Source organism: Gossypium raimondii, chromosome 2 (genome assembly GCF_025698545.1).
Source record: "Gossypium raimondii isolate GPD5lz chromosome 2, ASM2569854v1, whole genome shotgun sequence".
NCBI classification, from domain to species: domain Eukaryota; kingdom Viridiplantae; phylum Streptophyta; class Magnoliopsida; order Malvales; family Malvaceae; genus Gossypium; species Gossypium raimondii.
This window is the reverse complement of record NC_068566.1, coordinates 30,741,984-30,766,060: the sequence shown is the minus strand read 5'-3', so window position 1 is coordinate 30,766,060 and position 24,077 is coordinate 30,741,984. Positions and strand designations below refer to the sequence as shown.

General features: G+C 33.9%; 1 protein-coding gene across 1 annotated transcript; it reads right to left on the bottom strand.

The window, feature by feature from the left end:
• Positions 1–20,906: 20,906 nt before the first annotated feature.
• LOC105788151 (B3 domain-containing protein Os03g0120900) lies at positions 20,907–23,237 on the bottom strand. The gene has a single exon (XM_012614906.2). The coding sequence runs from the start codon at positions 22,626–22,628 to the stop codon at positions 21,432–21,434; it is 1,197 nt and encodes a 398-aa protein (XP_012470360.1). The 5' UTR covers positions 22,629–23,237; the 3' UTR covers positions 20,907–21,431.
• Between the last annotated feature and the right edge of the window lie 840 nt (positions 23,238–24,077).

The window sequence follows — 24,077 nt, the reverse complement described above, 5'->3', positions numbered from 1 at the left end:
CTTTTTATAATTTAGTCCTTTTTACTTAATTAACTATTCAAATGTCAAAATTTCTTAACGAAACTATAATGTGACCCTAATATTATCTCGTAGACACTAAATAAATAATAAAACAATAACTCACTCATTGAAATTGTGGTCCTGAAACCATTGTTTCCAATATCACTGAAAACGGACTGTTATAGACACCATTGAACCAAACACTTAATAAGCATGACTTCTGCTACTAAGCTGATCTATTATAAGCATATTACTTGTTACTGTATTGAACTGTTATAAGCATATTAATTGATATTGTATTGAACTATTATAAGCATATTTATTGCTACTGTATTGTTCTATTAAATACATAATTAAATGTTACTATATGGATCTTTTGAGCTTGCCATATTTTATTGCATGGGGTGGGACTATATGTACGGAGGAAGTATTAGCAGCCTGTCTCTGCCTTTTATGTAACAGCCCGTTTTTTAGTGGTGTCAGAAATAATAATTTCGGGGTCACAAGTCCGATGAGCAAGTTCATATAATTAGTATTTAAATTATATGAGTCAATAGTAATTTTATTATGAATTTTGATATAAGGAATTTTAACCAATAGAAGTAAAAGTTAGTATAAGTGGTTCGGTTCAAAAGTCAAGTGTTATTGAAAACGAGGTATTAGGACCTCATTTCCATAATTTAAGGCTGTAATTTTTATTAAATATTTACAGAGTCATATTATATATGAATTGAGGTTTGGTCTAGTAATTTTGATGATTTATTGCTTAACTGCGGTAAAAGGATTAAATTGTAAAAGAGGTAAAAGTTAATTGCTTTTGATATAAAATAGTAAAGGGACCAAAATGGTAATTAAAACCACGGTAAAAATGTCCAAGAAGTGGCGGATATGATTAAATCCGCTAACTTTTGGGCTATTTACTCATTTAGTCCTAATTAGTTAGGATTCAATTGAAAATTAAGTTTTTTTAGTTGGAATTTAATAAAATTGAAGGACCAATTATGTAATTAAACTCTCGTTGAATGGTAAATATACCATTAGAAGGGATAGTGGACAGTATTAGGCTTATAAATGTTGAAAATTATGAGTAATGGCAAATTAGTAAATTGGTAATTAAATTAAATATAATAAAGAAAACAAGTTAACATAATTTTTAACTTATCATCTTCTTCATAATTTTGAACTGAAACCCTAAGAAGCCAAATGAGGGAGTTCGATTAGCTTTGGTTCTCTATTTGGTAAGCAAATCTCACATGTTTTTAGTAATTTTTATGTTTTCGAACTCGTATTAGTTTAACTTAGCTAACCCGATGACTAAATTGTATAACTGTCAAATGTTGAGGATTATGCCATTGATGAAATTGAGATGTTTATGAAGTTTTAAGTTAGATTATTAAGCTTGATTATTAAATAGGATTATTTTGTAAAGTGATTTTTGATGATTTTAACGTTTAAGGACTAAATTGCTAAAGTGGTAAAATAGCATGTACTTGAGGTGAAATAATTGCAAATATGGACTGTTGGGAGGTCATACATGATTCGCTGAATTGTGTTTTAAGAAAAAAATGGTTAAATTTCATATTTGGGGCTTAAGGACTAAATTGAATAAAAGTAAAATATTGGAGGCAATTTTGTAAAATATTTAAAAGGACTTAATTGCTTAAAACGAGTTAATTTTACTGTTAGAATTAGTTAGTTGAATTGAAATATTATTTTAGATCAAGAATGAGTGAAAAATCGAGGAAAAGATAAAATTATCAAATAGTCCTGTACATTTGTCATTGTTGCAATTTAGTCAGGTAAGTTCGTTCAGTTTAATTTTATTACATTTAAAAATTAAATATATGAACCTAATTGCATAACGTTAAATTATATTGATGTGTGTAATTGAAAATGAAAATAATGAATTGATATTACGTCGATCACTGATTGAGATACTCTGAGCCATTACTACAAATTAGTCCTGAAGTTCATTTAATATGAACTTAATTATATTTCTAATTGTTTATGAATGTTAGATCTTAAATGATGTAAAATTACTAATATTAAATTGATTTGTTCATAGAATAGGAATTGTAAAAATTTATGAAAATGTCCTGATATCAATGGAGACAAGCTACATTCGCACGTAAGACCATAGCGAGAATATGGAAATTATTCAAACATAAGACCATGGTTGGACCATGGTAGTGTATATATGTAAGATCATAGCTGGACTATGACATTCTAATGATAAGACCATAATTGGGTTATGGCACTGTAACACCCCAAACCCAGCCTGGACGTTATGGCCGAATCTGGTGATGTCACATGGTAGTGTATTTGAAAACGTAACTTGTGTTGGATAAACCATAACTTCGCTTAATTCATTTTTCGTTTAGAGTTTATCTTTTATTAATTCTAAAATTGTGATTTTTAGTTAATCGTTAGTTTTCAGGATATTATACGTTGCGGAAGTTTTCCTTTTAAATATAAAATCCAAATTTTAAGCGAAAATCCATAGAGGCCTTTATTACAGTAAAATACCCCAAATAAAATTTTAAAAACCTAATTAAATACGAAACAGTAAAAAGGGGTCGTGTGGCCACCGCTGAGTCCTCCGCTGTTCCAATCCGCCTAAGTCTGGGGATCATCTGTACAGATAGAACAGAATGGTGAGTTTACGAAAACTCAGTGTGTAATCCCCATATAAACAAGCAGTCAGAATGCAATCATAGTCTGGGCTTAAGCCTATTTCAGTACAGTCACCTCACTTGCAGTGCTTCCAACCAAGATACCCAAGTTCTCAGACACAGTACAAGCTATATAGGAGTGAGTGGATCCTATATCTATCAGTGCAATATAAGGTACATTATAAATAAAGAACGTACCCGCGATAACGCCCAGAGCATCTCTATCCTCTCGGGGACGTGCAGCATAAACTAAAGTCGGGTGTCTCACCTCAGTATGACCAGCACATCTACCCGTTGCTCTTTGACCACGGCCCAACCCAATACCACCTCTGGCCTGACCACGGCCTCTCGATCGCTGCTGAGCTGCTCCAGGTGGTGGTGCAGTACCAGTACCCGAAGCTTGCATCTGATCGAACCTCTGCGGACACTCTCTAATACGGTGCTCTAATGAACCGCTCCTCAAACAGGCCCCAGTTCTTTTCCAACACTCGCCCAGATAGCATCTACCACAGTCAGTACACGGCGACTGTCCAGTAGCAGCAATAGGAGCCCCAACCCTGATCGGCCCATCAACTCTAACCTTTTTCTTAGGCCTCTGAACGAAACTCGAAGGCTCTGAATCCCTCTTGCTCCTACCTCTCTCTCGGTTCTGGCGTTCAGCGCACTTCACTTCCTCAACGATTTTTTCCTTATCAACCAGTGCAACAATGTCTCACTCCATCTATGGAGCTATCAAAAGCCTCAGATTATCCATGAGGCCATCCTCGAAATGAACACATCGCTCGTACTCAATCGCCAGCATACCTTGCGCATAGCGACTCAATCTCAGAAATTTGGCTTCATACTAAGCCACTGATCTACCTTCCTGAGTTAGATTTAAGAACTCCCTCCTACGGGCACCCACATAACTGGCCCCTACATACTTCCCCTGGAAAACAGTCTTAAAGAACTCCCAGGTCAGCCGATCGGGCTGAGTGCCCTCCTTAACAGTGAGCCACCACTGATATGCCTCATCACGTAGCAACGATACAGCACCCTTTAATTTCTGCTCGAGAGTGCAGTCCAGATCATCCATAATCCTTTCTGTGGCCTCTATTCAATACTCAGCCATATTAGGGGCAACTCTAACAATACCCCTGAAAAGCTCAGCTCCGTTAGACCGGAGTCGTTCCGTAACCGACCAGCGGCCTCCAGCTCCAGTATTGGGCCCAGCGACCCTCTCTAAAATCCTCAACATGGCTTAGGACAGTGCGTTGTCCCCAGTCGCTCGATCATGAGACCCGGCCTCAGCCACAGGTGAAGTCGGTGTCTCACTAATATCCAAATTAGGTAGATTGTCAGATGACGAAGACCCAGCTTGAGCACCTCTACGGCCTCTACCACGGCCTCTTGTACTCCGTCTGCGAGTGCCCCTGGTGCTCATTGTCTAGTTGCGTTTTATCTGCATTAACAGTTTTATGCATCAGTTTACAGTTTCAGTGTTTATTAACAGATATTTTATAAAAACAGTATCAAAAGTGTAAAGTTTGTTTCGTACATCGTAGTGTCAATCAATGTATATCAGTTTTACTATAGTCTCAGTATACACTATTTTAATTGTTTTCAGTACAGTCTATCTATAGTAGTCTCAGTATATACTACCTATAGCAGTTTCAGGATATACCATCAAAAACAGTTTCAGTTTCAGTTTCAGTTTAAACAATTCACAGTGTCAAAAAACTTACTAGATCGGCATCGGAGACTCGGTGTACCACACTTTTGGTAAAAACATTTAGAAATCAATTCTCAGAAATCACATCTTAAAAACCTACATCCATAGCCGAGTTTTGCAACCTGGCTCTGATACCACTAAATATAACACCCCAAGCTCGGCCTGGACGTTATGGCTGAATCTGGTGATGTCACATGGTAGTGTGTTTGAAAACATAGTTTGTGGTGGATAAATCGTAACTTCGCTTAATTTATTTTCTGTTTAAAGTTTATCTTTTATTAATTCTAAAATTGTGATTTTTAGTTAATCGTTAATTTTCAGGACATTATACGTTGCAGAAGTTTTTCTTTTAGATATAAAATCTAAATTTTAAGCGAAAATCCATAGAGGCCTTTATTACAGTAAAATACCCCAAATAAAAGTTTAAAAACCTAATTAAATACGAAATAGTAAAAAGAGGTCGTGTGGCCACCGCTGAATCCTTTGCTGCTCTGATCCGCCTAAGTTTGAGGATCACCTATACAGATAGAACAGAAGGGTGAGTTTACAAAAACTCAGTGTGTAATCCCATATAAACAAGCAGTCAGAATGCAATCATAGTTTTGGCCTAAGCCCATTTCAGTAACTGTTTCAATTTCAGTTAGGGCCTTAGCCCATTATAGTATCAATATTCACTACAGTAACAGTTATGCAGTATCAATTCCTACCCAGCCAGCCTCTACACTCTAACTCCGTCCAACCCTACACTCCATGTGGGGATATAATCAACCCATCTATCCCTACACTCCAAAAAGTATTGGATGCGGCACTAGACAGTAGTTTGCAGCTGAGCTGCTAGTAAATTAAGCTCGAATCCTTTCAGTACACTTCCTCCGAACATTATAATCTCCAACCCAATGCAATGCAATATACAAATATAACATGCTATACATAATACCATGCATGTAAACTGGGCATACAGTATCAAATGAATGGGTCATCATCATACTTAATCATATTAGTCATACAGTCATTTCAATCAATTAGGAGTCTAGGTAAGCTTACCGACCCACAGTAGGTCCACAGTTGACTCGGGAGACCCATGCAACCTTAGCAATAAAATAGTGAAAATAAACCTACAAGCTCATGATGTTCGCCCGTGTGGGCCCACACGCCTGTGTGGCCCACATGACCCAAATTGGCCTTGGTCATGTAGATCACATGGCCTGGCCCAAAAATCTTTCACGCCCATGTGGTTCACCCGTGTGGGCCCACACGCCCGTGTGGCCCACGCGGCCCAATTCGGTCTGGCCCGAGTATTGCACGTGATCAGCCTCGTCGATCACACACCCATGTTCGATCACACGACCTACTACACAGACGGTCATGCGCCCGTATGGCGTCAACAGCCTCACTTTTCAGCTTTTCGCCGTTTTCCATTTACAGTTTTATGGTTACACAACTGTAGTTTTTCGATACCTAAGCCCTCCTGAGCACTTGAATACCTTCAATTGACCAATCCAACACCATAATCAATCATTCTTTATGATTAAACAACAAATCCCTAAACCAACGGACTCATCTAAAAAGCAATGAACACTTACTGCAAGGTTTCTAATCGACTTGCTAAGAAACAGTACAAAGGGACCTCAATCCACACGGTATGCTGCCACCAGAACCCCATAGTTAGTTTACTAAAAATTACTCAATCAAAACAATGTTAACAATTTACCACTTACCACACGAGTGGCTAACTTTGGCACAAAAAAGAACAAAATGCACTCAAGAGTAAAGGAGGAGAAACGACAGTAAGTGGAGAATTTTGGCTGCAAACAACAAAAAGAAGAAAAGACAGAGGGAAAAACAATCAGTAGAAAGTCGAATAGCAAAAATCAGCACCAAAGAACTAAGAATAGTCGACCGAAAGTTGAGAGAAACAAAAGCCAAAATCAAAATTAGACTTACCGCGTGCGCAAGACTCAATGTCACGCTGAAGAACTATATGAATAGAGAGAACGAAAGGGAGAGTGGTACAAGAAAAACCAAAATTCGGCAGCAAGGTGGGGAAGAAAGCAAATACAGATCAAAAAGGAAAGAAAATCACAATATTTCGGCAAGGAGAAGGTAGAATAGCCGTTAGAAGAAAGAGGAACACTTTGGGGTTTTTTGAAATAGCAAAAAGAAATGAAATCAGATTTGGATAATCCCCAACCTCTCCTAATTCGCTTCTAAAAACTCTCCTACTATCATTTCACAAACTGTCCACTTCCCACTACACCTCAAATTCCTTATTTTCCTCCACCAATCCCACAACTACCGAAAACCCCCCATTATCCTCCTAAAAATCAGCCACAACATCCCCACACTCCTTAAATACCCAGAATTTCAGTGAAACTACTACACTCATATGGCTCAAGCAGTAAAAATAAATCCTCTTAATCGCGCAGAGATTCGAACCTCAGACCTCCAGTCACTTAACACTTCACCTAACCACCAGACCAATAGGCCCATTCTGACATACTTTACCAACATTTATTTATAAGCCTACTGACTAGCGATAGGGCTTTGTTCAGAAAAATAAAAAAATTTTCCCAAGACAAGGCTTGAACTTAAGACCTCACACATACACCTAGAGCACTTAACCATTGAAGCAGATACACAATTGTGTCATAAATACATAGAAACAAATATGCAAACTTTGGGGTGTTACAAGCACTATGGACGTAAGACCCTGGTTGGACCATGACAATGTTTATATGTAAGACTATAGTTGGGCTATGATATTCTGATGATAAGACCATAACTGGGTTATGGAACTATGAATGTAAGACCATGGAAGGGCCATGGAAATGCATATGTAAGACCATAGTTGGACTATGGCACAATAGGAAACGTGTACCGAGGTTTCAATCATCTTTATAGTATTCATCGGATGGAAACAAATGATGATCTAAATTTGATGTGTGAAATGGTAAGCATTTTGTAATAGTATATATGTGTAAAAGTGGTAAATATTGTATTATTATATGTTAAAAAGATTGTGCATTATGATAGTAAGAAACGCGAATGTTATTGAAATGTGAAAAATTGATTTGAACTAATGTTTGAGCATTACTCACCTATTGGGAGTTGTGATTGATAGGAATTTTGATAATAATCTCATTGATAGGAAATCTATTTATTAATCTTTTAGTTGAATTATTATTATGTTGATTCGGTAAGCTTTACCGTTCAATCGATGAACTTACTAAACTTTGTGAAAGCTTACTCATATTATTTGTTTTATTTCTTGTAGATACATTTTGTGGATCGGGAGATCAAATCAGCTCAAAGAATCACACTATCCGGGAATTTTTGGTAGACTTAGATTTTGGTTTGGTATATATTGCATGTAATAGCACTCCTTTTAGATATGATGCATAAGTACTTGGTTTGTACAAATTATGCCTTTAACTTGTGTTTTTGTGTTTGGATAACCTATGTAGGTATGCATGTTTTACTTACGTAGAATTTGTTGATCAAGAATGAACTACAATGATACTATGATGACTAATGATATGAAATGATATAGATGTAAGATTTTGATGTGTTAGTTGTGCTTTGTATATGAAAATATGAAAGTGAATTGTAATGAAATATTGAGGTGTTTATTATGACATATTGGTTAGGCTTATGATTGCTTATATTACATGAGTAGATTGATATTGAAGGTGTCAAATGACCTGTTTGATTGTATGCTTGAGTATGTTTAGGTATGTATGCATATGGGAGAAAAAAAGAGCATGTTTTTGGTCAATTTTGGATACACGCGGTTGTGTGTCACACACGAGTGTGTGCCCTGAGCGTGTTTAAGTGTAGTATCCATATGAGGGTATTTCAATTATTACATGGGCTACCACACGATCTACAACATAACCGTGTGGATTCATTTTGAATGATACACAGTTTGGGATACGACTGGCCACACGGCCACGTCCCTGCACCACACGGCCTAGTAGTGTCACATGGTCGTGTGACCCTTGTTTTGAATTTTTTTAATTTTTCCCTGAATATTTTGATTTGTTTCGATTTGATCTCTGAATGTTCGTAACTTATTTTTAGGGCTTCAAAGGCTCGATTTAAGGCCCATAAATGTTTAATTTGTTTCATGTTGAATCTTATTTGAATTTATGAAATTATTTTTATGATTGAATGTTAATTGAAATGAAATGTTTCAACTTGTATGGTAACACTCCATAACCCTATTCTGATAACATAACAGGATATGGGTGTTACAGTTCAGTGGTTTATCTACACCATATTAGAAGCTTTTATTTGCACTGATTAGTGGTTTACCCACACCGTATTAGTAGCTTTAAATTGCAAATGTGTTGTGCATCGACAACCTACTGGCTTTTTTTTTTGTAAAAAACTGTTTTATTAAAAAATAAACTCAATGATTCATCCACCATTTTTATTATTAGTGGTTTATCCACACCGTACTAACAGATCATCTACAACGTTAGTGGTTCATCCATAATGTGGTGTAAAGGTAGAAGAGTTCTAGGAAACTCCTACTATAGAGCGTAATGGAGTTGGGTAGGACCTATTCTGATGGATTGGTATTGCATTGTATTCATAAGACATGCACATGGCTATGAACACTGAGAAGTTATGTTGATTAATTGATTTGAATTGCCGATATTCTATATTGCTAATTAATTGTGATTTATTCTATGAATTAATATTCTGTATTTTTTTTCCTATTATTTGCACTAGTTTTCTTGTGATTGAACTTACACTAAGCTTTATAGCTCACTCCATTTTTATTTCCATCTTTACAGATAACCCCCCAGGTTAGGAGGCAGACTCGGCATATGGATGGCTCGACTAGAATCAACTTATATTAAGAAGTATTTTAAGATTTTCTATTTGAAATTTCAGTTATTTGGAGAACTGTATTGCTTTATTTGAATTATGGCATGAGACTTCTATTTTGGGTTTAGTTAAGCATGCATGATATTTAATTTGAACTTAGGACAATGAAACATGGTTTAAGATTTAATTTAGCTCAACCTATTCTGATTTCACTTAACTAAAACTAAAGTCAATTATCACTTTTTCGCTACTAATTTATAAATAAGTATTGAGAAGTAAATAAATCAGAAAAATTAACTAAGTTTCCAATCTCATGCGTTATACTTAAATAGGCTAAAGTTTCTTCTAAGATAAACAAATGTTTTAAATTGATTGTTTTTAAACTTTGATTGCTATTAGCCATTTCAGTGGCCAATATAATCTCCCGAATTAAAGTCTAACGTCTAGGCTGCATTGGGGAGGTTACAAGAGAAATATTAAATTAAAGGATATTGAATATATAAAGTATTTATATAAAGGATAAGTATTTTAACTTCCCCACCACCAACTAATTTATGCAACAAACAAATGAATAAGTATTTGTACCTTCAAAAATTTAAAACTAAAATTGATATTGAATATACAAAGTAGCTTTAAAATATTTAAAAATTTTGTAACTTAAGCAAGTTGAAAATTGAAACTAGAATTGAAAATATTTAAAAAATATATTTAAAAAATTTGTAAGTTTTTAATTTTATATTTAGGACATAAATTTTGTAATTCAAGTGAATTGAAAAACTAAATAGATAAAATAAAAGTTATGAGATGTGATATAAAAATTTAAAATTGAAATAATAATTAAAGTGATTAGATTTATTTATCAGCATTAACTAAGGATTAATTTTATTGAAACTTTAATTAAGGAATTAATAGTATTAAAACATAAAAAGTTATTTTTGGTGAAGATGTACACTAATTGCCTTTGTTTAATTTTATTTTCACTCTGCTCTCTCTTTGTAAATATAAACACTAACATCGATTCCTCTGTAATAATAGACGTCGATAATGACAATAGAATGATTGCAAAATAAGAAAAATAAGAATACACAAATTTTACGTAGAAAGCCTTTCGGGAAAAAACCACGAGCAAAGGAGAAGAAATTCACTAATGTTGAAAAACAAATGATACAAGAGGAGTTTCAACTACACCTATTTAAAGGTTGAAAAATCCTGTTTTAATCAATTTCAAATAGAAGAAGTGTAGTTTTATATGGATTCTACTTGCACGGCATGGTTCATATTGTGGGCCTGGAGTCTAGTTTATTTTGCCGCTTTATTTATTTCTTCAACAAGTGACGAGATTCGGGTTACACAAACTCTAATAATTTTTTTCTTAATAATAAAAATAACTGCTCTTTAATTCTTGTAGTATTGAATTTTTATATTCATTTTTTTGATAAGGTCAATTAATATGGAACTTACTATTTTATTCTAAGTTATGTGTGGAATTGTATTAGATTCCTTATGTGTGTGTGTATGTGTGAACAAATTTAGAACATTAGTAAATTTGGCATATATGGCTAGTATGGGTCGAAATGAATTGTTATGAGATATTTGGTTATAATGAAATAGTACATGGTACAAATGTGAAAGTCTAAGTATGTAAAGGAAACTTATCATGAATTTTCTTATTATATGCAAGTGTACACAATCGTTAGTAAGTAATATAGTAGTGAATACTAGAGTTATTGTCTCCATAGGAACTGATTTTAAAACATAAATTACAAAATTAACAAATGACAACTTGGGAAGAAAATACAAAATTTGATTGAATGCAAGAAAAATATTCAAAGCAATTTAGAAACATTAACACAAATTGTCAATAATGAAATGGTAAGCTAGAATAATTAATTCCCCCTAATATGCAACTATTGGTAGCAATGTTGCAGCAATATAACAACTTATTAACCCGAAATCAACAGTTTATAAGCTTTTCTCGAAGTCACTATGTTCAATCCTTTAATTAATTTAACATATGTCTATGCTAATTTAATGTCAAGAATACAATTGTAAGCGCCATTCCTACAAGATTATGCACGGTAACAATATATGTCTATATCATTACAAATTTAAAATTAAAAAAATTAAAAATTCACCATTTAAGTTTTACATCATTAATCACAACCTTTTCAAAATTAGCAATTAACTCAATTACCCACTAATGTTGATCAAGCAACAATGACCATTAAACATGAATAACACTTGAATGAATAAACCCCATATTGCATCAAGCATCCTTAGCAAAGTAAAAACGATTAAGAAATAATCAACCATGGTTCAAGTAACAAAAAGAAAAGAAACACAATTCTAAGAGAAAGGTGAAAGATTTTGAGCCGAATAAGGTGGTTCTCCTCAAGTCATTCTTCTCTTTCTTCCTTTTCTTATCTTTTTCTTTTCTAGCTTGCTTTCTTCAGAAAAACGATGTTCTTCTATTCACCAATTGGCTCTCCCCCCCCCCCCAATTTGTTCTGAAAATGAGGTATTTATATCCCCCAAAAGATGGTAACCATATTCCTTTTGATTCTTGGTCATCATCAACACTTGATTAAGAGATGGGTTAAGCCAAAAAAATGATGTGAAGCTCTTTAAATGTGAGGTCTCCAATCTATTCTAGTCAAGCGTTGCAGCATTGGGGCTTTAGAGTCAAATTCAACATCTTCTTTTCTCCACATTTCTAATGTTCTGTTAGCCACCTTTATGAATAAAATTTCACATTTTCAGTGTCTTATTTGGAATAAATACATTCTTAAAATAAAAACTTCAAATGTTAACTACTTAACATAAACATAACTAAAACTACTACAAAAGTATTCTAAACCACTTTTATATTGATTGAAATATAAGCTTAAAAGTAAAAAAAATAACTCTATATTTTACAAACGATGCCTTGAGATTAAAATTGTTTTCATACTCTTTGAGAGATAGAGCACGAGCATATTGAATCCCTACCTTCAGATTTCGTAACCACATGGCAAGAGTTGGTTGAATATTTTTTGATGAAGTACTTTCGCCCAATAAGAATGCCAAGCTCCACAATGAAAATTAGTATGCTTAGATTACATGTAACATCTAATGATTATGGATATTGTTATTTTCTCATCTTGATTATGTTTTGAGTGTTATGTTCTAGCTAACAATATGCCAAACTAAGGTTGCATTTATACTTGCATAACATTAAGGTAAGTGTAGTATTTTTCATTAGAACTTACTAAGCATTCTTAATGCTTACCTTAGTTGTTTCCCTCCATTGTAGATCGTCACCTTGCGAAACTCTCCAAGCTGGATCAGTACGAAGCTCACACTATCATCGAATTGGTAGTTATATGTTTATTTTGGTTTAAAGGTTGTGGCATGTATGTAAAGGCTCTTTAGTGTTTAATTTGGTATTTTAGAGTTGATAGCTAAATGGTAAATGTGGTGATGATTGAGTTTGAATGTTTGGCATGATATATATAACTTACTGATGCATATTTTAGTCATGTTGATACTATGAAAGTGATAATCTTGCTCTTGAATGATTTGGCATGTTAAGGTTTGAAAATTGGACTATTTGAAATAACTAGATTGGTTGATAAATTAAAAAGGGTAAGTTGAATGTTACATATGGTGCATAGTTTAGTGTATGTATGGCTAGTTCAAGCCAAGTTCATTGGATTGCTTTACTCCTAAACGTGTAGATGAATGAATGATTGAATGGGTAAATGATATGTTTTGAGAATGCATGGTTGATATAAAATTGCATATACCAAAGGTTGGATAGTTGAATGGTTATTCTTGCAGTTCGGACCTGACAATCGGGTCGGACGAGGGGTGTTACACCTTGGCCCCTCAAAAATGAAAATTTCAATTCAATCCTCTTATAAATAGAGAATTTATAAATTAATATATAGTGAAATTGTACTTTGGCCCCTTAAAATTAAAATTTTTCAATACAGTCCTCTTATAAATAAAGAAATTGTTAATTAATATATAGTAAAATTATACTTTAGCCCTCTAAAAATGGAAAAATATATGGTTAGTCCCTTCAAAAATGATGAAATTATAAATTAATACATAATAAACTTATATTTTGATCTATGAAAATATTATAATTAAATTTTGGCCCTTGCTAAAAAAAATTTTGGATTCGCCCTTGGTACCAATACACAGATCGTGGAGCCAAAACTGTTTAGAATATTTGGTACATGTATCATTACAAATAGGCTAGGTATTAGTACTTGTCCCTTGTTTTTAATATTTTGGGCCCCGAATATCGTTCTAAGGCTTGTTTTTCACTTAATTCAAATTTATACATATATGCAAACAAATTTTATAATTTCAATTTTGTTTGAGGTTATTCCGAACACCACTATGGTAGTATGCATTCGATCGTCTTCTAGGTGAAGTATAGAGTGTTACTTGATCATAATTCTCCACCAATTTCATGTTTGAGTTGAAGGATTATTAAATTTCATTGTATTGAGATGTAAGTTTCTAGTAGGATAATAAGTTGAAAATAAAAGGATTCATTGCAATCAATTCCGAAACTAAGCAGTGAATCACTTGGTTACCACTTAGGTTGGCAGGCACTAACGAAATATTTCTTGAAAAATTGTGCATCCTCCAAAAACATCCCCGAAGTCGACAAATCCAAACCAACCTTGTTCATCTTTGAAACTAGCCATAGGCATCAATTGAAGCATCACAATATTCAACTAATATCAAACTGGCTATAATTATAAGAGAGAAGGAATAATGACTTCTTTAGCCCTCCAACTTTATAGAAAAAGTCATTTTAGTTCTTAATTAAGTTTTTCTTTTATCTTTTTTAGCCTTTAAATTTGTGTTTTTTTATCAAATCACCTCAAAATAGATGAAAATGTTAACATTTTTAACTTTGTTGATGTGACATACATGTGGATTGCCACATAGATGACACATCAACATTTAATTAAAATTTTAAAATTCAAAAATTATTTTTAAAAATTAAAAATCAATAAAATTATTTAAAAAGTATAAAAATCATAAATAAATTAATTAAATACTGACATATCATCCACGTGTATTTCACGCCAATAAAATTAAAATACGTTAACTTTTTCATTTATTTTAGAGTGATTTGATAAAAAAATTTAGAATTAAAAGAGACGAAAAAATAAATAGAGGGCTAAAATGACTTTTTCTATAAAATTTGAGGGCCTTGAGAAAATAAGGCTGCGGTCCAGCAACCTAACCCAATGCATCAAAGAAAATGTTTGGGGTGGTGGGTTTTAAGCCTTCTGTTCCATAACGAACAGGGTTATTGAGAACAAACCCCCTAATCACTTGAAGCCCTGCAAGTTCACTTTTTTATATTCGTATCAGCCCATTAAGCTCGTAGCTTCATGGGGATGTATACACCAATCCATTTGCACATAGCCCACACTCATTATTTTTGTCCTATATAGTCTGACAAACGTATTTAAAATAAAAAAGCTTCATGTGGAAAAACCTTGAAAAACATACAAAGAATGGTTACTGTGAAGAAAGGTCATTTATCTCTCATTTACTACAGTGGTACCACAAAAAGCTAAGGTTTTGAATACCCAGTTGGGAAGTACAAGGACAGCCCATGCAAAAAAACAAAACCAAGGCTAAAAAGTAACTACTCATCCAAGTAGGGGACCCCTAACTCACTGTGCCAACACACAACCGAATACCCCCAGTGCAAGCAGTTTCTCTCTTTTCCTCTCACAAGAACAAAAAAAAATGGTCCATCCCCATCTCATCATTATTGCATTAGAAGAAGAACAAGAACAAGTTAGAAGATGCTATTGCCATTTGCCAGTCACATGGCAAAAGGGGAAAAAAAATTGCAGGAGGAGGGTGAGTGAAGAGTGAAGACAAAGCAAAGTTGTAAAAGGAAAAGACACGAGAAAAGGAAGATAGCAGGTGGAATGGACATACACATATACAAAGGAAGTGATACCTTAGCTTTCTGGGTAGCCGGCATTAATTGAGGGAGAGCCAAGTGAAGGACAAAAGAAAGAGAAAAAAACACTGAGCCCCTATGACATCCCCAGGTATGTCAGAAACCTGCAGTTAGCCCCACCTCTTCCCTTTTGCTTATGTTCTGTAAATATATATACACATTTACTAGCCCTATGCATAAAAATATATAAGAATATATTGGAGTTGTCCCTTTAGTCTTTACGGCTGTTGTGGACCCAATGAGTTGTTGCTGTCAAACTCCATCTCTATATTTCACTATAGTTGCAGTGGTTTTATGGGATCAGCTGCCACCCTTTTGCACTGTCATTGTTAATGCTCTGTCTACACAAAAGATTAAATCATTAAATAAAATTCATTAAGTAATCAAATTCCACCCATCATTCCATGGAGGAGAGGATTGAGTTAATTAGAGCCGTGAAATGATTGATATTTTGGATGAGAATAGGCAGATAATAAAATCTACTTTACAAGACGCATGGAATATGGAATGTTAAGGGAAAAGCAAGGGAAGCGTGCCTATTCGCTTCACTTTCTCTTTTCTCTTTTGCTTCCTCTTTAGTTTTTCACCATGGAAAAAGTTTTCCCACAACAACGTCATTGCTAGGGTAATTTAGATCATGTTATTATTTATTTTTACAAAGGAAAATGTAGCTCATTGGAAAATTCTCAAAATTCACGCATAACATGTTGGAAGTAAACGTGGATAGTTGTTACTTAATTTCATTTTAATATCCCGTTCAAATTCCGTTTTGTTCTCCATGCCTACTTGGACTTGGTATATTATGGCCAGCTGTTGAAACAAATTATGTTCATTTAATGTCAAATCAGCTCAAGTTTGGCTTGGATTTTGTGTTGACTTCGGTGTACACGACTCAATTTTTTTAATAGAAGTAGCATAAATGACTTAATTTGTACATATATATTTTTTAATTATAGTAATTTAATCAATTATACATGTTAAAGTTCTGTGACTTAAGTTCATGTTAAAGAAATAAAATACAGTGATAAAATAAGGGGATCTGTGAGGCGACCCTATTACTCAAGCAGATCTTATATAAAATTGCATAAGCGAATTAAATGAGAAGTACACTTCTTCTATTTGATATTAATTGTGCAAGTAGAACCCGTATAGAACCTCTCTCCTTCTATTTGACATCGATTAGAATAAGGTTTTTCAACCTATAAATAGAAATAGACCAAACTCCTCTTATATCATTCTTATTTCAACATTAGTGAATTTTTTTTCCTCTGCCCGTGGTTTTTCCCTGAAAGCGTTTCCACATAAAATCTGTGTGTTCTTATTTTTTCTTTCTTTTTGCTTTGCGATCGTTCTACATTGCCATTATCAACGTTCATTTTTTACAGTACATTTTTTATATATAATAACAAATTTAATCCTCAAAGTTTACACATTCTATCAATTTGATCTTGATTTAACAAATTTAGCCCATAACACTTACACATTTTATCAATGTTTTTACATAATATATAAACATCAAGGGCTTAATTTGTTTTTATATCAATCAAAATTATATAAAATTGACAAAAAAATATTAATGTTTTGATTAATTGTCCTTAATTTCTCACTTTCAAAATTGACAAGGACTAAATTACTTCAATTTTTTTGAGAAAGATTAAATTACTTAATATTGAAATTGAAAGGGTCGAAGAGTGTTTTACCAATTTGTTAATAATAACAATAATTTAATGATTAATGTGATGAAATTAAAAGTTTTCAGCATACATGAAAGTTGATTTTTTAATAATTAAGGTGTAGGGGTAAAGAGATATTAAAATATATTTTTATATGTATTTAATTTTAAAAAATTAATTGTACTAAACATCTTCAAATTAGTACCTCATTTTAAATTGGCCCTCAAGCTTTAAGACATTTTAATTACATCCTCATATTATATACATTAGGTCATTTTATTATTAAAATCGTTAAATGACACGTCAAATCTTATGTAGCTAAATTTAAAATAAATTTTTAAATAAAACGTTCGATATAACTTTTAAAGTAAAAAATAAAGCAATTAAAAAAGACGGTGTGAATGATAAAGCATTTGTAAAAGCTTTGGTAACATCAAAACCAAGATCTTTACAATATTCATTTAGTATTATTAATTTCTTTAGATTATGTAGTATAAAATCTAATATATAATTTAACAATTAAATTAATGGTTTTAATAATGAAAGGATTTAATTGATATAATTAAATATTTAAAGTTCAGTAAGATGTTTTGGTGCAATGTATTATTAAAAGATTACACATTTAATGTTGATGTTTGAATAATTCAAGCCATAAATGTGAGATGATAATAATAATAATAATAATCATCTTATACAGGAAATGGATAGTGAAGGGTATCACGGGAACGTAATGAGATTAAATCCAAAGAAGGAAAAGAAATTATCAAAGCTAAACGTGGTCCATGTTGTTTGCACGCCTCCTCTCTCTCTCTCTCTCCCTCCAAAGTTTTTGGATTTGCATGTCACTCAATATTTATTTTATTACCCACTAATTAACATAAATGTAAATGTGAATATGAAAAATATTTTTTTTTTAAAAACCCAAACTCTCATCTCTTCTTTTTAACCCTTAATTCTACAACTATGTTTGAATAGTAGTGTGGGGAAACTTGGTGCCATGCACGGCATTGCATTACAATGCACTCTTTCTCACTCTCTTAGCCTGCCATCTTTCCATTGTCGTTTATGTGCTTCCTTTTTGTTCATATATACAAGCTGGTACAATTTTACATCACCACCTATCAAATGACTGACTGCAGTCGTCTTACAGGAAAAAAAGGGCAACTGAGTGAGTGCAGAAACGAAAAGTTGAAAATCCCCAAATCCCAGAAGGCTGGGGAGACTGCAAGTACTGGAAGGGGTTAAAGGGTCATTTCAGGAAAGGAAAAAAAAGAAGCTTGAAAGATATATGGGAAGGGAAACCATGTTGGCAGGAAACACAGTCCATGATCACAATAGATTCTATTCACATGAAGTTGATGGTATTGAACAGTTTGTATGGGTATTTGCCCCCTGAAATCCATAATTGAAGATACTGTATCTATGAGACTATCATCCATCCCTATCCATAATTGATGATATTTTTGAATTCCACTCTTTTTTTATTAGACTGTTACGAGTTGAAGATATTTTAAGTTTTGACCAAAAGGACTTGAGTTTTATTCTAAATTTATTTTACTTTTTATTCATAAAAACTTTTTAGCTTTCATTTTTTGAGAATATTTGGACATGTTTCACTGTACCTTTGTGTATATCATTATTAAAAGTGGATTAGGCATATAATTAATGCTTCAATTTTCAAATCTAATTCTGGTTTTATACTATATATGAGTGGAAAGTGAGAATGAGAAAGGATGGATTAATTATCCAAAATAGATGAGAATTATATTCTTTTGTAATTCTTATAGAATAGTCATTTTGCATATGTTTGGTACCTCTCAACTAATAATTTGGTAGAACACAATAATTTCAGTGATTTCCTAAATATACAAGACAAATCCAAGCACATTTCTACACTCGCAATCTAATTGCTATTTCTTTATAAATATAAATAACTTTTACTAACAATATTGATTATAATTTTTGGGGAAATCTATGCATATAAACGTTGTTTGTATTTTTCTAATATTGATGATTTATAACATTAATTGAATCAAAATATGACATCAAAATCTTTTTAATATAAGACTCAACCAGAAATTTTGTAAAATTTTAAGTGGACATCCAAAATACAAGGAATTGGTATGAAAATGAGAAAAATAGCATATGCGGAATGTAGGACAATGGATATCACGAGCTGGCATAACAAACCTATCATGTTGTCTTCGTTCTAATATAATAATATTATTAAATCTCCTCCAAATTCTATTCTATTTAACATATAAACAATTTATTTTATCCTCGCTCCAATTAACTCATCACAAAATGGGGGGGGGGGGAACAAACGACAGAATGCTTTATCCAATTTGCTGTCGTATATTTTTAGTGATCATAGCATATATAGTTAATTTAAGCATTTTTCAAAGCAACAAAAAACACATACTATATATATAGTTAAAAATATAATTAATTACTCATCCAGTTTATATGCATATCATGGGCATGTGTTTTTTCTCAGGGAAGGAATTATACGTAGAAATAAGCATTAGTGACAAGCATTAGGTACTTTCAAGGAAGAATTAGGGTTCAAACTTCTATTATGAGGATAATCACAAATCCAAAAGGAAATAATTTTTATTAATAGTATAAGGTTTCCAACATACCTTGATTCCAAAAGAAAATGGTGTTACAGTATAATGGTTTTTGAGAAGCAATGATTACTTCTTTTACGCTTCATGTTTTTTAGAACCATAATACTGTTTCATGTTCTTTTAACCTTAACCTAATTAAGGTTCAAAAAAATGCAGCTATTATGGTTTTTTTAAGAAGCATTCATTACTTCTTTTTTGCTTCATGTTTTCTTGCTCTCTCTCTCTCTCACTCCACAAATGGAAAATTTTAAGAGCACAAGTTCCTCATGTTTACAGACCAAATATAATAACTTAGTCCTGACTAGTTTATTCATAAACATCCAAATGCATGTGCTAGGCTAATTAACCATCATAGTATAGCATACGACAAGAAAACATGAAGCAAATGAAACTGATCAAAGTCAGTCCTCAGGGTTAAACAAAATATATGATGGGGGCAAAAGTTGATATGTTTAATCTAGGGTCCTGATGTTGAGAAGGTGGGAACAGCTTAATATGCATACTCCAAAGAACTGAAATCAGCCTAACCCTAGACAGGTTCAGCTACCATTCAATATATATGAAGGAAATTGAACTGATGATGAACTTTGCAATATATAAAAGATGAAGTTTCTTCTGTCTCCTGAAAAAGGGTCTTTTTTTTGTTACTAATATTGGCCTTGGGTTGGGTCTAAGATAGGTAACAAACTAGGGAAACTGTGGTGAAGACGTCATTAATAGTTTCAATCAATTATTACGACTAATGTGACAAGTTGCAGTCTAATCTGATATATTTCTTTTACAATCATATAAAATGAGATTGTGGTAATGTTCGGTGGCCATTACTTTTTTTTTTTTGGGGGGACTTTTTAAACCAAAAAAAAGAAAGATAAAAGGTGATCCTGCTCTTCTACTTAAGCTGAGACAATCTAAGTATTGATGAAAAAACAATGATGATAAGTATCAGAACATAAGCACATGGTAAAAGCTCCACCATGTTTGATATCTCTTGACTACTTGACCACTATGCAAACTATGCAATGAAAGCAAAAGGTGGAAATTACTGCAGACAAATTCTTCTAAAAGAAAAAAGTAAACATGCAGTGCACGCTAATAAGAACAGGAGGATGAGTTCATTCAATGCATAAGGGGTTTGATATATATATATATATGACGTGAGAAAAATCCTATACCTTATAAAAAGCCCTGCAAATTTGACTGCACCAGCTGCATGCTGTGTCCAATGAAGCAGCGACAAGAGAAACTGAACAACCTAGCAAGGTAAAAAAAACCCAAGAAAGAGAGCAATTTGGATTTACATCAGATGGCTAACACACTCTCTGCTCATTTACTGAGGAGCCAGCAAAAAGGTAGTTATTAACTAAACCACAGTGGAGTGTGTGAGAGAGAGAGAGAGAAAGAAAATTAAAGAATTTTTACAAGCATAATAAATGTCACTGGTTACGAAGCTATGGGAAATAAAGATAATTTTCAGTGGAACCACAATGGGGGGGGGGGATACATTGAGAGACCAAAGCCCTACAGAGAGACCAAACATGAAATCCGGGGCTTCATTGATCTATGTCTAATTTAACTATCTATGTCTAATACTTGTGTTTTTTTATAGACAAGTTCAAATCATCTCATTTCTAACTAAAATCTTCACAGACACCCAAACCTTGACTTCAGTTGTGTACTAATTAAGCTGTAAACCAACCACCTTGAAATCTGGGATTTTGGTTCCCTTCCTCCCTTTTTTATTTATTTTTTTAGTATAGGAAAGGCTATGATCACATATCAGCATTTGCATGTTTCCACAGCCGGGTCTTCTCCCTCATAAGAATTAAGAACTGATAAATTGAAGAAAAAAGTGGATTAGCAGGTAGCCTTTGCAGAATGTAGGGTGTTTTACGGTGGGGAATTGATAAACTTGTCCTGGTGTTATATATCAAAATCCAATGAAAAGGAAGCCTTCCCTTTGTTGGCACTAAGAAAGTCAATAGGGGGTAGTACTGGGGTGCCATTGTAGAGCCTTAATTGAAGAGGATGTTGGGATGATGAAGAAAGTTGTGGATTTTGCGATGCCATTGTAGCATTTGGTATTGTAGTTGTAGATAACATATCAGGGTTATGCGACTCCGGTATGGGGCATTCCATGTTAACCCCGAAAAGCCTTAACCTCTTGGCTGCTGCTGCACCCGTGCCTTGGACCACCGGCACCGAATCAAACACAATTGGCTCTACCACTCCACCTGGCTGCTGCTGCCACTCCATCGTTGGGGCTGCTGCTGATCTAAAAAACAATACCGATCCCATTGTACCTCCTGGATTCACCACATTGTTTCCAGTTGGAAAACCACCGTAGTAGCTGTTCCGATTCAGAGGGTTTATCTGTGACAATTGAAAGCGATCTCTTGCTGTTGGTGGTGGCCGCATTAGTAACGGGCTCCATGGGGTATTTGAACGGTGCAAAGACAAGTGGTGCGTATGGGGATGGAAAGAAACTGGGTCTGGTCCATCAGGTCTCCTCCTCCAATCGATAAAAAGACGGTGTTTCCCCAACTCGCCGACCCCTCTCTGGAAAGAAACTATATCGCCGGCATCAAGTTTCTTATCCTTGACGAAACGGCTCCAACCTTTGGTCATAACATAGCTTTGGCTGCTGTTCCAATAAGAGTACCTGAACCTCCACGGCTTCCCATTCCTGTCCTCGAAATTCAACAAAAGGCCTTTCTCATTGGTGGAAGAATCCAAGGGGAAATGCTTCTCGGCGTGTTGTTTTGGGATAACAAGTCTGTTCAGTTTCCCTACATCGCTTGGGGTAACTACTTTGTCGAACAAGTGTTCTTTCTCGATGTTGGCAGCACTTGCACTAAGGGTTGAATCAGCTTCAGTACTTGCAGTTGCAGTTGCTGCTTCGTTATCTTCTTCAGGTTCGTACCTGTTGTTCAACCAGTTGGGACTCATTTGACGGTGGTGACCGTCGTGAATCTGATGAGCCTGTGCCTCCCATCGAGTGTTGCTAAGAGGAGGAGCCATCTGGGTTTTATGCTGAGAAGAAGAAGATGAAGGAGAAGAAGATGATGAAGAGTATGAAAAAGGAAACTTATTACCTTCTTCATTAAACCCAAAATCCATGACTTTCCTTCGAGATCTAGACACAATAAAGATGAGGAAGATGAAGAATCAAGTATCAACCAAACAAAACCTAAAAACAAAGTAAAAAAAAAAGAAAAAAAAAGTGGGGACTAATCGAACTAGTTGAGATTAGAAAAAAACAAACAGACAGACAAAAGGAAGAACACCGGGAACTATGCCATGTTGCTACTTGTTATAATTTACTAGTAGAACTTTAATTTTCCTAGGGTTGAACGACTATTCAGGAGAGAAACAAGTCTTTTAGCTTAAGCTAAAACAATTTCATCTCTCTCTCCCTACAATGAGAAGAAAGTCAGTGATTCCTTCTTTGACCAACGAGATGATCCAACAGCCAAACACGAAAACAAGACTTGGAGCACAAAAATATCACACACATCCTTCTTCCAACTTCATCTAGTTGTTGACCTTGAAACAAGAGATAAACTATCGCAAGAAAAAGAAAAAGAGGCTTTAACTTTATTTTTTTATATATATCCAGGGGGAAGAAGCTGATGAACCTCCCTCGAACCTTCTCCGGCTACCTTTCTAATTTATGTTATTGAGGCTTAATTAGGCCTTTTTTTTTTTTTACTCTGGGTTTTCCTTGTTAGAGAGATTGAAAGGGAGAGAACATGTTTAAGTAATAAGTTTATACGTAGGGACCCCATGTATTACTGGTTGGGGCTCATGTGAGCTTGTCACTGTCATAATCCCGGGTGCTATGCATATTATTTTAGTAATTTTATTTGTAGGATTAAAACTATATATTATATAAAGCCAGCTGTTGTGTATATTACTCTTTTCTATCTTTATTCTTACACATTTTTTTATCAAATTCATATAAATATTTTCATAATTGAAATGGTGATGTAACTATTAGTATGTAACTGGAACTGGGGGGGGGGGGGGTTAGGGTTTTGACTTGAAAAAAAAAAAAAGCTCTTTGAATGAGGTCCGTACAGGCCACTATGCTATGGTGGCCACCCAGATGGAAAACGATATTTATCATCTTCAGTCAATATTTAGTCCCTCAAAGGTATATGGAATTAAACAAAAATAAAAGGAAAAATAAATTAAAATAAAAAAAGAAAAAGAAAGGATTTCTTATTTCCCACGGAATTGGTGCAGGCAGCGCATGCAGTCTCAAATGGACCCATTCAATTTAGCCACGGCTTTTATAATTGGCTTTTTTTTTTGTCTGTTCTTCAAACCCTATCTAAATCTTACAACCAATCAATTCCTTATCACCAAAACCTCAAAAGTAAACACACTAATTTAACTTCAATCACATTTTAAGTGTCCAAAATTTTGAGTAAAAGTTCAAGCGCAGCCTTTTGTATTAAGGGATCGGTTGTATTTTGTTCACTTTACTAAAACATGAGTAAATTAATTCTTATACGTTATAACAAGGTGCACGTGATACATCACGTCTAACTGTTTGGTTATAGA

Excerpts from the sequence above, each read along its gene's own strand:
- LOC105788151 (XM_012614906.2), bottom strand. The coding sequence starts at position 22,628 with ATGGATTTTGGGTTTAATGAAGAAGGTAATAAGTTTCCTTTTTCATAC.